Raw genomic sequence first — 17,572 nt, forward strand, 5'->3', positions numbered from 1 at the left:
GAAATGGGTGGGGAATAGAAATGGGTGGTGAATATGGATTGAACACGCAACCTTCGCATATTCAGTCTCACACTCTCCCTTATAAATATTGAAAGTAACTTAGTTTTTTCACATAATAATTATTTTTTAGAGGGGTGAGATTGTGAGGTCTTATAGTCATGATTACACGTTTTTTCTTCCGAGAAAACAATTTTTTTGAACGACCCCACGACCCTCGTTTCAAAATGGGAAAAAAGTGACACTAGTACATGTATGAAAAATGACTCGAAAATGGCTTAAAAATGGCTAAAAAATGGAAGTATTGAAGATATTCCCACAATTTTTTTCTTATTAGAAATTACTGGCCATTATATAATGGTTTTCTATTTAGCCTCATAGGTGAATTCTAAACTTATATTTATTTTTTAAAAAGAATTAAGCAACAAATATTAAATTAAAAAGATATCCAAACATGAAGAACTAAAACATATAATTTATTTTCATTTTATTTATACATAAATAAAATTTTATTCAAACTCCACGTTGAAAAACATTATCTTCTTAGCTCGAGGTAAAAGCAAGATTTTAAAATTTGATGAAAAAACTACAAATTTATATAAAAAAATCATATAAATGTATTTAAATTAATGGATAAACATCTTACCCTATGAAAATAAATATATGTTTCTTATAATAAATATTAAGTTTACATTACTAATGTTCTGTTGATATATTTTTATAAGTTATAATGAAAATATCAATTCACTCTCCAATATCTATCAAGAACATTCTCCCATTTTTTGGGAATCTCTTCCTCTAAAGACGTGTTTAGAACAACAGTTCTTCCTGGACAGATTCATCTTCATCTTTCTCAGTGATCCCTTTTGCACTTAGAGCACAACGGATGACAGAGTTCACCTGCATCCTTAATCGGGCGTTTTCGACGAACATGTTCGCTAGTACGTTCCTTAATACTTTGTCACCTTCCCCTTCATCAGTTCCATTTGGAGTAGCTGATCCAGCCATGCCATCGGCTTCGGCATCACGTGCGAGCAGCTTTGCCTGGTTGTACGTACCAAAATATGTGCCATTCAGGATCATCAAGGTGTTCATGATGCAAATACATTTAAATGGAAACAAAAGTAAGTACCTCTGCTAAAAGAAGGCTAATGAGATTATCAGATGTTGCCAACAGTTCTATAGCATCATCAGCTGTCGATGCAGATTCGAGAATTAGTTTATCTTCCTCCTCGACGAAAAAGTCGACACTGGAGTCTTGAAGGCGGCATTGAAGAAATTCGTAATCGTGCAGAAGCTTTTGATTAGCAATATCAGCTTGCTCCATTCTATGTTTTTCAGTTTGAAGTAGCCTCTAAAGAAAACAGAGCAAATACTACATGTTATCAGAGAGGGCAAATACACATTACATACAAAGGGAGGGGGAAACTAAACCAAAATAAGCTTATGAGATCACCGAAACAGTTTGCATCTTAATTATTGACATCGGACACCCAAAAGCTACCAATAATTCCTTTATCTATGCTTATGCATTGGTCCTCTATCGCTTAGTTGCTTCTTTTCCTCCTCAAAATCTATAGAGGAAGCATCGTCTAGTGGAACAGTCCAAGCCCACCACTAGCAGATATTGTTCATTTTGACCCGTTATGTATCGCCATCAGCCTCACGATTTTAAAACGAGTCTACTAGGAAGAGGTTTCCACACCCTTATAAAGAGTGTTTCGTTCCCGTCTCCATCTAATGTGGGGATCTCACAATCCACCCCCCTTGGGGGTCCAGCGTCCTCGCTGGCACACTGTCCGGTGTCTGGCTCTGATACCATTTTGAACAGCCCGAACCCACCACTAGCCGATATTGTCCGCTTTGGTCCGTTACGTATCGTCGTCAGTCTCACAGTTTTCAAACGCGTCTACTAGGGAGAGGTTTTCACACCCTTATAAGGAATGCTTCATTCCCCTCTCTGACCGATATGGGATCTCACAATCCATCCCCCTTGGGGTACAGCGTCCTTGCTAGCATACCGCTCGGTGTCTGGCTCTGATACCATTTGTAACAGTCAAAACCCACCACTAGCAAATATTGTCTGCTTTGGCCCGTTACATATCGCTGTCAGCCTCACGGTTTTCAAACGCATCTACTTGAGAGAGGTTTCCACACCCTTACAAGGAATGCTTTGTTCCCCTCTTCAACCGATATGGGATCTCACATTCAGTCTTCTATTGCAATGCAAATCACTAGAACCTTTTTCGGAAAAGCTTCACATTCCAACATCCTCTCATAGATTAGAAAATATCTGTTAAGTTATATTCGACATATTCGTCAACTCGATGCACATATGATTCCCCCTATTCTACATTAAACTCGCAACCAAGCTCAAATAATTTCCCACTTAAAAGGCCTTACGCCGCAAGAACCACGAAATTCGTCACAAATTAGCAGACAGGTTACACAGAACGTCGGTGTTAAATTTTAACCAGCTAACAGTATAAAATTAGGAACCTACATGGTGAAAAGGAGAAACTTACCTCTAATCCTGATTTCTCTTCCATCAATTGGCTGCACTCCTGCTTCAAGTCTATCTGAGCACCTCGAAGAGATTTAATTTCTTTGACAAACAACTCGATGTCGGATTTTGATTTTATCACAAACTCTTCATATCGTTTTTGCAAGTATTGGAGCTGTTCTCTTGAAGCATCCAACTCTTGCATCAAAACTTTGTTCTCCTCTAAAATTGACATCATTGTTGATTCTGTGGGCACTTGTTCATCCTGGAAAAAGATTGAGGCATTTACTTAGCCGTTTGAAACCCGACGATGAGATCAAAAGAAGTAAATAAGAGATTTATGACCAAAAAAGAGGAAAAACTAAAGCAAATAAATGGCCCACAATCAAATCACCCACACCTTTGTTGCAAGGAATTGTTTCTCAGACACTTCTTGGTTCGATCTTACTACAAGACTTTCCATGTCCGTTCGAGCTTTTTCCAGCGCAGGTTTATCGATTTCCAATTCTACGCCCTCGTTATCTCCATGCCTTGGAGCTACAAGTTCAGGTTCCACATAACACGCATCATCATGTGGACTGGAGGCAACAGAAGAAGCAGCAGCAATAGAAATAGTTGAGCTTGTTAGCGTAATATTTGAAGAAACCTTCTCCGATATCTGGTGATTAACATCACTGAAAACTGAAAAATTAAAATGCAACGAGTCAGCTGCTGGTTAACATACAACGTTAATAGACGATCATAATTGACCGAACATGTCTAACATGTTCACATAATCATTTGTGGTTATTCAAGTTTTTATTTCTAAACTTCCTTTTCCATATGTCAGCAAACGTGCATCCATATGACACCTACATGATCTCACGGCAGCTTCGAGTTCAAGAAAATTTGCCACTGGAACACTTCTTGATACGTCGATGTCTGACAGCATCTTTTCCATCCATTCCTCCAAGGAAGACTTCCGCTGCAATGAAATAATATAGGCATTTTAGAATATTCTCGGTTCCTTGATTTGATAAGTCGTCATCTTTATCACGCACAATTGTCAGTCATACGTTGTACATCGTTCATACTTGATTAAACAGTTTTCGCCTTCAGGAATAAAATAAAAAATAATAATAATAATTGAACCTTAAGATTCATTTATTACTTACCTCATCATAAAACGCGCTGTTTTTTATTCTCAAAACCTTTTTTGGGGGAGCTGGAGGCAATTGTTTCTTAGGCAATACTTTTTTGAGCTACAAAACATAATGAAGAGCACATATAGATTAAAAACATGGTTAAAGATGAATCTGTTTTTATAAATTACAGTAACGCCTAAAATTAATATAAGTAGTACATGACGAGGAACGGTAACAATTTCAAGAAACAGAATATAATAAATGTTACCTCGTAAAATAGCTCTAGAAACTCGTTAAATCTTCTTGATATTTCTCTTGTAGAAGAGTTACCTTCTGGAGATTGCAATCCAACTTGAACCGTGTAAAACTGTAAATTTTGTAAAGCATAAGATAGAAATCATAAAGCTTCTTTAAATATTGAGCAACACAGCCATGTTCGGAGCAAGAACGCCCAACTTCTTCAAGCAATTTACATATATATCTATCTATAAAAAAAAAAAAAAACACGTATAACAATGATTATTATTTCTGCATTCAAAGACAAACAACAGAAACATGGAAATTACCACCACAGGTTCTGAACCATTTGATTTCGGAATTGTAGTCCATGAAGGAATTGTGACACAGTAACTCCATCCAGTGGGCGGATCGTGAGGCCACACCGTACCCTGTCCATCCTTTTTTTTATAAAGAAACATTAAACATTTCAATGATATAATAAGAAAACACTCCTGAGCATGAAGGAGCTAAGAGCCCAGAATAATCCTTTCCAATTAGTAAATATAAAAAGACAATAAACGCAAAAGTAATTTGATAGAGTGCTAGCAGGGCCGAACACAATCTGCGCTACTATCATTAGAAACTTAAGGATTATTTCCAACCAAAACTAGTTCATAGTATCGAGGAACAAACACAAGGAAAGCTACCATTTAAATCCTAAACTTGAAACAAATTCTTCCATCCTGGCGGGCAGAACTACGTTTGAGAGAGAGTGTAACAGCCCAAGCCCACTGCTAGCAGATATTGTCCTCTTTGGGCATTCCCTTTCAGACTTTCCCTCAAAGTTTTTAAAACGCGTTTGCTAGGAAGAGGTTTCCACACCCTTATAAAGAATGTTTTGTTCCCATCTCCAACCGATGTGGAATCTCATAGAGAGAGAAGAAAAACAGCTAATCTTCCATGTTTACAAGTACAACTACTTCTTACGTCTTAAAAAATGTATATAGATAACGAAGAATTGACCCAAAATCCCCTGAATGGGGCATATCAAATCAAACTCAAAGCCCTGATTATAACAAGCCACGGTCGGTGGACAATATATCATATTTAGGAAGTTCCCAGCACAAACCCCAAGTCCCCTAACTAAGATCACATGGCGCACGAAAGCAGAGCAGCGTCGATCAACATCCTAATAACATCATTTTAGATAGCAAACAGCAATGCGGTTGGATGTCAAAGATATTTAGCTTTTGCAAGAGCCCCAGTATGAAATTCATGAACAACTAAATAAAGACATTATCACCTAATCCACAATGTTTATACACGGCCTATGGGAAGAAAATAATCAGCTCCAATCATATTGAAACTACCACCGAACTAATAAAAACCCCAACGGCGGAATTTTAACGAAGATACAAATATGTAATTCAGGACGACCATACTCATAATTCAAAAACCGAAGCTATNAAAAAAAAAAAAAAAAAAAAAAAAAAAAAAGGAAAATCCAATACCCATTTCTGAGGAGGGGGACTCCAGTCCATTCCCAGTGGAAGAGGCGACGATCCGTCATGCCGGCGATTGGGGGGACTGCCGCCGGGCATTTCGCGATTATTCCTTACAGCCCAGCTAGGACGGTAAACGTCGTCGTCTTCATTGAGGAAGGCAGTTGAAGAAATAGCGGAGGGAACGGTATGGCGAGAGAAGGGCTCGCCGTACGGTTCGGAGAAGCCAAAATTATAATCCAACACAGACAGGTCGTGAGCGTAAAGATTCATTTCCTATGAATTTGTTGTTACAGAGTGGCTCCGCAGCCGAAGGTCGCCTGAGAATCGAATTGGCGCCAAATTTTCATGCAACCCCCCGACGTTGCCTCCGGAATCGTTTCCGTACTCGGAGTCGGGAATAGGCTTTGACCGCTGCCTCTGGGTGGTTCTTTTACAACTTTCTCCCCAATGNACAAAAAAAAAAAAATTAATAAAAAAGGGTGGTCCCTTGTTGAAAGTTTGTAAATAATTTTTAAATTTAATAAAACTCTCATAATTAATCCATAATAATTTTATTATACAAATTAAATTATTTAAGAGAATTTTATCAGATTTTGAGGATGAGTTACAACTTTTAAACCAAAATTACTAAATCATTAATTTATATTATTACTTCAAAATTCTGGAATCAAAATTATTTTTAACCTAATAATAATTAAATTGTTTTATTTTTAAATTATTGCGACTAAATTGCTCAATAAAACTAAATTAAAATTTATGGACTAAATTATTAGTGATCGATGATATTAATATTAATTTTAAATTTTGATAATTATACTCCCAAAAACTTCGTTTAAAAATTTTTGAAAATTTTCTAATTTACCTAGTATAATGATCAATAAATGAAATAAAGTTTAGAAAATGAAAAATAAAANAAAAAAAAAAAAAAAACACGTATAACAATGATTATTATTTCTGCATTCAAAGACAAACAACAGAAACATGGAAATTACCACCACAGGTTCTGAACCATTTGATTTCGGAATTGTAGTCCATGAAGGAATTGTGACACAGTAACTCCATCCAGTGGGCGGATCGTGAGGCCACACCGTACCCTGTCCATCCTTTTTTTTATAAAGAAACATTAAACATTTCAATGATATAATAAGAAAACACTCCTGAGCATGAAGGAGCTAAGAGCCCAGAATAATCCTTTCCAATTAGTAAATATAAAAAGACAATAAACGCAAAAGTAATTTGATAGAGTGCTAGCAGGGCCGAACACAATCTGCGCTACTATCATTAGAAACTTAAGGATTATTTCCAACCAAAACTAGTTCATAGTATCGAGGAACAAACACAAGGAAAGCTACCATTTAAATCCTAAACTTGAAACAAATTCTTCCATCCTGGCGGGCAGAACTACGTTTGAGAGAGAGTGTAACAGCCCAAGCCCACTGCTAGCAGATATTGTCCTCTTTGGGCATTCCCTTTCAGACTTTCCCTCAAAGTTTTTAAAACGCGTTTGCTAGGAAGAGGTTTCCACACCCTTATAAAGAATGTTTTGTTCCCATCTCCAACCGATGTGGAATCTCATAGAGAGAGAAGAAAAACAGCTAATCTTCCATGTTTACAAGTACAACTACTTCTTACGTCTTAAAAAATGTATATAGATAACGAAGAATTGACCCAAAATCCCCTGAATGGGGCATATCAAATCAAACTCAAAGCCCTGATTATAACAAGCCACGGTCGGTGGACAATATATCATATTTAGGAAGTTCCCAGCACAAACCCCAAGTCCCCTAACTAAGATCACATGGCGCACGAAAGCAGAGCAGCGTCGATCAACATCCTAATAACATCATTTTAGATAGCAAACAGCAATGCGGTTGGATGTCAAAGATATTTAGCTTTTGCAAGAGCCCCAGTATGAAATTCATGAACAACTAAATAAAGACATTATCACCTAATCCACAATGTTTATACACGGCCTATGGGAAGAAAATAATCAGCTCCAATCATATTGAAACTACCACCGAACTAATAAAAACCCCAACGGCGGAATTTTAACGAAGATACAAATATGTAATTCAGGACGACCATACTCATAATTCAAAAACCGAAGCTATGAATAATAAAGGCAACACCCAAAGAATTAAAAAAAAAAAAAAAAAAAAAAATTAATTAAATTGTTTTATTTTTAAATTATTGCGACTAAATTGCTCAATAAAACTAAATTAAAATTTATGGACTAAATTATTAGTGATCGATGATATTAATATTAATTTTAAATTTTGATAATTATACTCCCAAAAACTTCGTTTAAAAATTTTTGAAAATTTTCTAATTTACCTAGTATAATGATCAATAAATGAAATAAAGTTTAGAAAATGAAAAATAAAATTCAAGTTTCTAATTTAACCTTCTAAATTAAAAAAAAAAAAATACAATCAGCTAATTTTAAAATTTATTAAAAGAAATAAATTAGTAAGAAACGTGGCACATGCCATACCCGGTGCCTTTCAGGACTCGGCTGCATCATCGACATGTTCACAAAATTGAAGCAGATGGCCACCATAGCCTGCGCAGCATCAAAGCCCCTCTCTTCAACCACCCACCCTCTAATCTCTCTTCTCGAGATCTGTGAATCCATGGACCAGCTTCAGCAAATTTAATGTCGAGCAATCAAAACAGGTGTCACTACTGACCCAGTTCTTCATGTTGGATGATGGAAGTCCCACGTCGCTAATTTAGGAAATAATCATGGGTTTATAAGTGATGAATACTATCTTCATTAGTATGAGGCCTTTTGGGGAAGTCCAAAGCAAAGTCATGAGAGCTTATGCTCAAAGTGGACAATATCATACCATTGTGGAGAGTCGTGTTCGTCTAACATGGTATCAGAGCCATGCCCTAAACTTAGTTGTGCCAACAGATTAGTAAATCCTCAAATCCTCAAATATCGAACAAATAACTCCTAAAGAAAAGGAGCCAAGCCCCTCCTCGAAGGCAGTCAAAAATGACTAAGACTCCAAAGGAGTCGAGTCTCGATTAAGGAGAGTGGACAATATCATACCATTGTGGAGAGTCGTGTTCGTCTAACACTTCAAAACAAAGTTATGGCCTTTTGTTGTACCCATGAATGTAGTGACTTGAAATATGCTCGAATAAAATACCTGTGTTGGATGATGAAAGTCCCACATCGACTAATTTAAGGAATCATCATGGGTTTATAAACAAAAAATATTCTCTATTGTTGTGAGGTCTTTTGGGGAAGCCCAAAGCAAAACCATGAGAGCTTATGCTCAAAGTGGACAATATCATACGATTGTGGAAAGTCGTGTTCGTCTAACCGCCTGAACCGAATTTGTTCATCTGGAACACCATGATCAGAGGCTACTCCCGGTTGGATTCTCCTAAGCTTAGAGTTTCTTTGTACCTGGAAATGTTGAGGAGAGGTGTTAAGCCTGATAATTACACCTTCCCTTTTCTGTTCAAGGGATTTACAAGAGACATTGCATTGGAATGCGGAAGAGAGCTTCATGGCCATGTTCTGAAGCATGGGCTGCTGTCTAATGTCTTTGTTCACACTGCTTTGGTACAAATGTATCTTTTGTGTGGCCTACTGGACACGGCTCGTGGGGTCTTGGATGCTGGTTCTAAGGCTGATGTGATTGCTTGGAATATGATGATTGCTGCTTACAATAAAGTTGTGAAGTTTGAGGAATCAAGAAGACTTTTTCTTGGTATGGAGGAAAACAAGTGCTGCCCACCACGGTGACCCTTGTTTTAATCCTTTCAGCTTGCTCCAAATTGAAGGATTTCAAAACAGGGAAGCAGGTTCATAGTTGTGTGAACAACTCCAAGGTTGAGAGCAATTTGGTTCTTGAAAATGCACTGATTGATATGTATGCTGCTTGTGGGGAAATGGATTCTGCCCTTGGGATTTTCAGAAATATGAACAACAAAGATATCATATCTTGGACAACCATTGTATCTGGGTTTACCAACTTGGGAGAGACTGATGTTGCTCGGAACTACTTCGACCAAATGCCTGAGAAAGACTGTGTTTCATGGACTGCCATGATTGATGGATACCTCCGCACGAACCGATTCAAAGAAGCATTCGAGCTATTCCGCCATATGCAAGCAACCAGTGTAAAGTCTGATGAGTTCACTATGGTCAGTATTCTTACTGCTTGTGCACAGCTAGGGGCCCTGGAATTAGGAGAATGGATAAAGACTTATATCGATCGGAACAAGATCAATAATGATGCATTTGTTAGAAATGCTTTAATAGACATGTACTTCAAGTGTGGAAATGTTGACAAAGCAGAAAGAGTATTCAGAAAGATGCACCAGAGAGACAAGTTTACCTGGACAGCCGTGATAGTTGGCCTTGCAGTTAATGGCCACGGTGAGAAAGCTCTTGATGTGTTTTCTAAAATGCTAGAAGCTTCAATTTTGCCAGATGATGTTACTTACATTGGTGTTCTTTCTGCCTGTACTCACACCGGCATGGTTGATAAAGGACGAGAGTTTTTTCTTAGCATGACAACCCAACATGGTATTGAACCCAATATAGCACACTACGGTTGTCTGGTTGATCTTCTTGCTCGAGCTGGTCGTCTAAAAGAAGCCCATGAAGTTATCAAGAACATGCCAATAGAACCCAATTCAATTGTCTGGGGGGCTCTTCTAGCTGGTTGTAGAGTTCATAGAGAAGCCGATATGGCCGAAATGGTTGCAAAGCAGATTCTCAAGTTGGAGTCTGAGAACGGTGTGTTGGATGATGGAAGTCACACGTCGGCTAATTTAGGGAATGATCGTGGGTTTATAAGTGAGGAATACTGACTTCATTGGTATGAGGCCTTTTGGGGAAGCCCAAAGCAAAGTCATGAGAGCTTATGCTCAAAGTGGACAATATCATACCATTGTGGAGAGTCGTGTTCGTCTAACATGGTATCAGAGTCATGCCCTAAATTAAGTCGTGCCAATAGATTGGTAAATCCTCAAATATCGAACAAAGAACTCCAAAAGAAAAGGACTAAGACTCCAAAGGAGTCGAGCCTCGATTAAGGGGAGGCGCACTTTGTTTGAGGGGAGGTGTTGGATGATGGAAGTCCTACATTGGCTAATTTAGGGAATGATCAGGTGTTTATAAGTGAGGAATGCTAACTCCATTGGTATGAGGCCTTTTGGGGAAGCCCAAAGCAAAGCCACGAGAGCTTATGCTCAAAGTGGACAATATCATACCATTGTGGAGAGTCGTGTTCGTCTAACACGGTGCAGTCTATGTTCTCCTGTGTAATATATATGCAGCTTGCAAGAGATGGAATGACCTGCGAGACCTGAGACAGATGATGATGGACAAAGGAATCAAGAAAATACCTGGTTGCAGTTTGATAGAGATGAACGGCACAGTTCACGAATTCATAGCTGGGGACCGGTCACACCCTCAAACCAAAGAAATTGATGTTAAGCTAGAAAAAATGACCCAAGACCTGAAATTTGCAGGGTATTCACCTGATACCTCAGAAGTGTTCCTTGATATAGCAGAAGAGGATAAAGAGAATTCAGTCTTTCGTCACAGTGAGAAGCTGGCCATTGCTTTTGGACTCATTAATTCACCGCCTGGGGTCACAATTAGAATTGTGAAGAACCTTAGAATGTGCCTGGACTGTCACAGTGTAGCAAAGTTGATCTCAAAGGTGTATGATAGGGAAGTAATTGTTAGGGACAGAACCAGATTCCACCATTTCAAACATGGTTTATGTTCGTGTAAAGATTACTGGTGATGGCGTTGAATTCTTGAATCGACAACCTCCGCCCTCCCTCTCTAGTCTATTTCTAGCTGTTTACTGAGATCGAAATTCACAAGTAATTGACCAAAGTATTTGTATTCAAGAAAAGAACTCAAACATTTCCAACTGACTACAGAAAAAAATTCAAGATGTCTTACATTTGGCATTAACATAGATTCATAACGTCAAATGAGAGAAGGTAATCAGAATTCAACTCGTTCCAGGGTCAAGAACAGGAAGCCGGCAATGTAGACTGATTGATTTATCAGTCTGCCGAGAGCCGGGAATGAAGAACTGAAATATCACAGTCAAGCAGGCGCCCTGAGGAGCAATGCCATAGAAAGTGCAATCTGGCTTAGCCAAGTGATACTGAAGACTCTTGGCAAAGTGCTTCACACTCACCTGTACAGATTGAGCATCCCCCCTCAATATTGCTCTGGTTGATCTAGTCTGAGCACTTAGATTCTGATCTTCAGCTGGAGCATTTGCTTGTTCCCCTATAACGAATAATTTTCGATACTCCGCACCAAGGGTGATCAACGTTGTGGAAATCTGCACATGTAAATCTCCATACTTGCTTATGGAGACATTCAGCAAATCCCCAACATTCTTCATTCGATCCACAAAGTTCTGCAACTGGTTAAGATCAGGAACCTGCACAAGCGTCTGAGGCAAATCCTGTGCCATATCTAGAGCAGTTTGAAGTTCAAGAACTTGACCTCTTGACATAGGCTTCGAGATCGGTACATCCTGAATGACAGCAGATTTGTAACCTTTAGTCTCAAATGTAAGGAAAGGCATTGACTGGGTGCAATTCAGAGGCAACTTCTTCACCAACTTAATTTGGAGTCGATTCGCTGTTGGACCATTACCAAACTCAGAACAAATGCTAACACTACTACGAACTGCACGGTGGAGAAGCGAAATGTCTATGGTAAACGCAATACGATCATCATTCTGGCTGGAGATTCGGTAATCATCAAACAGAGCTTCTTTACGAAACTGAGCAATTGATTGAATTCCATCACCATTGAGGAGATTATGCAGGAAGATGACATATTCTCTAGTCAAATAGAGATGGCATATTTTGCCCATCTTGTCTAGGGCAGGTAGAAATCTCTTCTCCAGGAGATTTACTCCATTATCCGTCAGATATGCCTTAAACTTCATTTCTCAATCCACTAGTAGGTCTTTCTTTCCGCAAATTTCAAAAGTAAATGACTGAAACAATAGTAATAATATAGAAACTCAGGATCAAAACCTTTTCTTAGCATGGTGCTTTCTTTCAGTGGATCGTTTTCTTGGAAAGCAAACAGGAAGTATAGAACAGAACGTACCTTGAGAGCAGAGGCTATGGCGGTCAGTAAGCAACTTCTCTGGTAAAGGAATCGAGACGCGAGCTTGAGGAGAAGGACTAGGAGCTCTGCAAAATTCGCGCCGAAGTGACCGAAATTCAGCGGGTTTTCACTTTGCTTCCCGCTTCGTCTCGTTCCCCTCTTTCTTAACGATCCCGCCCATTATAGAAAGACCTTTTCATTTTTTTTCTTTTTTTTTTTTCCCTCTATTTTTCTCATTTTTAAATTAGAAAGTATTTAAAAGTCCAAGTTTCAAAACTAGTAAAAAAATTTAAACTTTAAGAAAATACGAAAATTCGATTAAAAAAAAATAGACATTTTGAAAGTTTTTTTTTTTTTTTTTTTTTGTATGAAAATATAATTTTTTTTAAAATAAAGGTGTATTTCAGCTATTTTTTAATAAATTTTAAATTTAGTATTTTTTAAGTTAATTTTTACCAAAAATTATTATATAATGATAATAATTTTCATGCAATAAATTATTTTATGTGAACAAATTTCTAAAATTTATTGATTGAAAAAATTAACCATAAAACTACAAATATGAGCTATTTTAAAATTTTATTGAAAGTATTATACCAAATTTAAACCCTCGAAAATTACATAAACTAAAATAAATAAAAAAAATTAAAAGACTAAAATGATATTTAAATTCTTATTTTATTTGTTTAATATTGTCTCAATAACTTATTTTTATAAATAATTTAAACGCGATATATTCATACTTTCTATTTGAAACTATTCCATCATAAATATGTGAAACTAATTTTTTCATATAGATAGTGTTCTTTCTGAGCTATGATCAAACTCAGATTTTGAGTATGATTGGGTGATAAGGTGATAAGACTACGATTCAACTTATTAGATTAGTTTAGGGGATCTGACGTGGGTGGATAGTAGGTTCTACTTTTTATATTTTCATCGAAACGGAATCTTGGACAAATTAATGATTTCAAGATTGTGCGACTTCTTTCTTCCTAGGCTGCTCGCTCTTTTCTGGCTTCCTTCGGGCTTCCGAGAGGCCAAGGGATTGGATTTCACCTATGATGAGGGAGGCTTAAACATAAACTCTTTTAAAATTAAATTTAACTTCTAAAAGAGTAATATTGATTATTTTATTTTTTTCGAACCATTTCTAAGTTTCATAACATGACATCACATCACGAAGAACGCAGATTCAAATCTTCGGTTTATACGAAAAATTCACTATCGAACTATGCTATAAAATGTTCAATTCATAAAACAGGCTGATATGTACCCTTTTCTTTTTCTTGAGGTTAGGATATTTGAATATTCATATCTCAAATATTAAAATTGGAACTTTTACTGGAACATTAAAGCTTCCAATCCCAACAGCGATCCCCCTTTATTTTAAACCTCAGCCCATTCTTCTTACTTTCAATACCCCTTCAAGTTCGTAGAGGACATAAACAGGCAAAAGATTCAGAAAAGAGTGAAGAAGACTTTACACTGATTCACAGTAAAAATTCCGTATCAATGGTATAGCAACAACTATTTCTATCTAGACGAGCATGTCGTTTCGATCGAGCTTCAGTCGGAGTTTACTCATGCTTCTCTTCTCTTACTGTTTCATGAACCCTACTTATTGATTCCTCGAAGGCTTGCAATGCAGCCTTGTAATGGTCGAGAGAAATCACCCCTTCTTCTACAACTTGTAAGGCACTTTTGTACAACTGATTGAACCATCGCACGCGCTCGGAACCATCGACAATATCGGTTTCGTGATCTGGAACATGCAATCTCTTATAATCCCTTTTCCATCGGGATAACACGTATCTAGAAGGAATCTCCTCGACCCCGTTGAAATTAAGTACACATAACGCATGTCGACATAGATATCCATAGAAGTTAAAGCAACTGCATATACAACGAACCTCGCCTGCGGTTCTGTTGTAAAGAACCTCGTATTCTCGAATTTCCCTCCGGTTGCCCTCGCTCACTATGCGTTCCTTCACCAAGAATATGACCAACGGACCATCGACTTGGAACTGTGTCGTGCTGAAGCATGAATACATTTCTTCAACTTCGAACTGGAATTTTGTGAATATTTCTCTTGTAAACACTTTTGAGAGCTGCAACTCAAAAGAACATCTTGTTTTTAAAGTGGGGGAAGAGTTTCTTGATTCTATATCAGCAGAGGCCTCTTCCTTGTGCTTCTTTTGTAAAGCTAATTCATACTTGTCAAGAAATTCTTTCAATGGGGTTTGTTTGTGAACATACTTATCAAAGAAAGGATTTAGTTTCTCCCCTCGACCCATGGCAGACATACCAGCAAAAAACGTGTCTTTCAAATAAACAGGAGCCCACTGGCCTCGGTCTTCGAATAGCGATCTAAGCCATTCGTGATCGCCAATTCCAAATCGTTGGATCATGAATCCCCAAGCAGAGTCAAATTCAATCACTTTCAGAGTTTCATAAACTGCTTTATTAAATGCCTTCTTGATGGCATCATAGTTCCTCAATCCTCCAAGCTTCTCGGGCACTTTCTTCATGATATAAGACAAGCCAAAGCGATGTTGAGACTTCGGCAATACCTCAGTAATCGCAGCTTGCAAATGCCTGCACCTATCTGTAATAATCGTTTGAGGAGAGCGGCCCGACATACACGACAGCCAAGCTCTAAATAACCAAGTATAAGACTCTGTTGTCTCACCAGCCAAGAGGCCACAACCAAGCAGCACTGACTGACCGTGGTGATTTATTCCAACAAATGCCACAAGGGGAATCTCATATTTATTAGACAAATATGAGTTGTCAAAGCAAATAACATCACCAAAAAAAGCACACGCAGCTCTTGATCGAGCGTCGACCCAAATCATATTACGCAGGCGCCCGTCGTCATTGAGATCCATCGAGTAATAGAAGTTTGGGTTAGTTAACTGCATGCGACATAGGTAGTTATAAATGGCTTGCGAATCACCTTTTTTAAGGTTCAAATGATTTCGATTATCGGGAATAATCCTAACTTTTTTGGCACTAGTATCTGTGGCCACACTACCACCAGCATCGATCACAAGTGCTCGATACAAATTGATAGTTCGATCTTCTGCATCAGAGCTCAACTGTATCTTCCTTTTAGCTCCACCGTTCATCTTCTTCATCGACTTGTAAATCTTAGAACCTAATAAATGGTTATGCTCAAGTGAAACTTCAAGAACCCTCCATCTTTGTGAGTCCATAAGCCTCATCCTTATCATTGCAGGACAACCTGTTCTGGTATCCTTTCTTAATCGGTTAACATCTTTAATTCTTTTGAAACCTTGGCTACTGCAACAAAGTACCGCACCGTACTTTTCCCGACTATTCCGCTTAAACCATGAATTCTTCACTCTAACACGAAAACCAACTTCCTTAGCGTAACAATTATAGTAATTGTAAGCATCCTCATAAGACTCAAATTCCATTCCAACAGCAGGTGCAACAAATTCCTTCCTTCCATGATGGCCATCTAACTCCGAAATTGGAGCATCTTCATTTCCATCTTTATGAATGCCACTGTGTTCCACCTGAGGTGATTGGTCACTGGTAAGAGAGGGTTCTTCCATAACTCATTCAGCCCCTAACAACAATTAACCGTTTCTTAATCAGCATATGAACAATTACAAAACTAAATGGCTTAAGATTCTGAGGTAGGCAGAGACAGATCGGGAAGACAATAAACAGATTAGGCTCTAATTTTTCAGTAAAGTAAAAATCAAACCAGCAGCTAGCAGAGATCAAACAAGTATAGAGAGTCAGTTCTTAACAATTATATTAACGAAATCAATCTATTAGGATAATGTACAATGAAGTACTCCGATTTTCAACCATTCTCAATTCCAGGTCTCCATCGGCTCACAAACTAATCAGGTTTCAATGCCATAAAGTAAACAAAAGAAACTCGTTTCTACAAATTAGGAAGAAATTTTATGTCAAGAGAAACAAAATGATTCAGACAATACGAGAATCTACAAGCAACTACCAGGTAACAAATCGGTTTCTGTGTATCTCAGGTTCCTGAAAAATTAAATTAGGGATTTCCTTCCTGCGCCCTGATCACATAAGTTCCAAGAAAATCCACCATTGAAGATTACCAGAAATCAAAACTCAACAACAATCTTGAATCTTATCCTTCAGGTGAGAACAGACAAACAACACAAATCCTCGAATTATCCAATTTTTAACACGAAAACATCACTTGTATCTCTCGTCTATCAACTTTCCCCTTCCCGCAATGCAATTGTACACAAAAGGAAGTTCAAAATACATCCCGGAAAGAGAATGACAGCATAAAACTAAACCCTGGAAGACAGTTCAAGTAGAGAAAAGAGAGAGGATTGAAGGGAATTACAGAACATTGATGGAGAACGTGAGATCTTGGCCGTAGTCGTAGATAGACGTTGGACGATTCTGAAGCTGTAATCCGAGAAGGAACAACGCCGTCGACCTGAAAACTACGGCGGGTCGGGTCCGGTAAGGATCCGATTTTCTCTATTTTTTTTTTTGTACAGTGGATTTCCAACTTTGCCGAGCTCAACCACCGCAATGGAAGCTTCGAAACTATCCTCTTATTCCGGTTTTCCAAGGTTTTAATGCGCTACGGACATTAATAATATGATCTTGTTGAGCTCGGTTGATCCAACGGCTGTAATTGTTTCATAGAATAAGAAGATAGTCAACATTATTCAACGTTGTCGTGTAAGTCGACCTTTACAAGTTTACCCTATAAATTTTTTTGTTTATTATTTAATAAATTCATAAATTTTAAATTTTAAATTTACTAAATATATTTAATATAATCATAAACTTTGTATATAATAATTTTTTAAAAAATTTAGGACTAAATTTGTAACAACCAAAGTCCATTGCTAGTAGATATTTTTTTTGTTTTTATGTCATTGTCAGTCTCACAGTTTAAAAACATGTCTACTAAAAGAGAGATTTTGGTTTAAAAACGTGTATATTAGGGAGAGATTTTCATATTTTTATAAGAAATCTTTCGTTTTCCTCTTCAACCGACATGAGATCTCACAATCCACCCCCTTAGGAGCTCAGTGTTCTCACTGGCACATCGCCTAATGTC

The 17,572-nt window shown here is 37.7% G+C and overlaps 4 protein-coding genes across 7 annotated transcripts; 1 reads left to right on the forward strand and 3 right to left on the reverse strand.

The window, feature by feature from the left end:
* Positions 1-647: 647 nt before the first annotated feature.
* On the reverse strand, positions 648-6,834 carry LOC111807689 (PX domain-containing protein EREX-like). Of its 2 annotated transcripts, XM_023693513.1 has the most exons (9): positions 5,355-5,792; positions 4,191-4,301; positions 3,893-3,991; positions 3,655-3,741; positions 3,356-3,464; positions 2,901-3,181; positions 2,523-2,765; positions 1,130-1,351; positions 648-1,041 (listed from the first exon to the last, which is right to left on the reverse strand). In XM_023693513.1, exons 1-9 carry the CDS (start codon positions 5,616-5,618, stop codon positions 808-810), a joined length of 1,650 nt encoding a protein of 549 aa, XP_023549281.1. In that variant the 5' UTR covers positions 5,619-5,792; the 3' UTR covers positions 648-807. The 2 variants fall into 2 exon arrangements, with proteins under 2 accessions (XP_023549281.1, XP_023549282.1); XM_023693514.1 differs by lacking the exons at positions 4,191-4,301; positions 5,355-5,792 and adding an exon at positions 6,341-6,834.
* Positions 6,835-7,784: 950 nt separating this feature from the next.
* LOC111807622 (putative pentatricopeptide repeat-containing protein At3g15930) lies at positions 7,785-11,148 on the forward strand. The gene is given in 5 exon segments (XM_023693424.1): positions 7,785-8,026; positions 8,417-8,510; positions 8,669-9,082; positions 9,085-10,107; positions 10,614-11,148. Coding segments are annotated over 5 exon segments (2,196 nt in total). The 5' UTR covers positions 7,785-7,876; the 3' UTR covers positions 11,129-11,148.
* LOC111807621 lies at positions 11,057-12,648 on the reverse strand. 3 transcript variants are annotated; one of them, XR_002816962.1, is made up of 4 exons: positions 12,472-12,648; positions 11,537-12,355; positions 11,293-11,455; positions 11,057-11,191 (listed from the first exon to the last, which is right to left on the reverse strand). XR_002816962.1 is itself a non-coding variant. In XM_023693422.1 (2 exons), the coding sequence occupies exon 2, from the start codon at positions 12,302-12,304 to the stop codon at positions 11,345-11,347; it is 960 nt and encodes a 319-aa protein (XP_023549190.1). In that variant the 5' UTR covers positions 12,305-12,355; positions 12,472-12,648; the 3' UTR covers positions 11,215-11,344. The 3 variants fall into 3 exon arrangements, 1 of the variants encoding a protein (XP_023549190.1); XR_002816961.1 differs by having other exon boundaries at positions 11,293-12,355; XM_023693422.1 differs by lacking the exon at positions 11,057-11,191 and having other exon boundaries at positions 11,215-12,355.
* A 1,182-nt stretch (positions 12,649-13,830) lies between these two features.
* On the reverse strand, positions 13,831-17,021 carry LOC111807675 (protein FAR1-RELATED SEQUENCE 6-like). The gene is made up of 2 exons (XM_023693499.1): positions 16,841-17,021; positions 13,831-16,069 (listed from the first exon to the last, which is right to left on the reverse strand). The coding sequence occupies exon 2, from the start codon at positions 16,053-16,055 to the stop codon at positions 14,052-14,054; it is 2,004 nt and encodes a 667-aa protein (XP_023549267.1). The 5' UTR covers positions 16,056-16,069; positions 16,841-17,021; the 3' UTR covers positions 13,831-14,051.
* Positions 17,022-17,572: the final 551 nt, after the last annotated feature.

The sequence above is a fragment of the Cucurbita pepo genome, chromosome LG12 (genome assembly GCF_002806865.2).
Source record: "Cucurbita pepo subsp. pepo cultivar mu-cu-16 chromosome LG12, ASM280686v2, whole genome shotgun sequence".
NCBI lineage: Eukaryota > Viridiplantae > Streptophyta > Magnoliopsida > Cucurbitales > Cucurbitaceae > Cucurbita > Cucurbita pepo.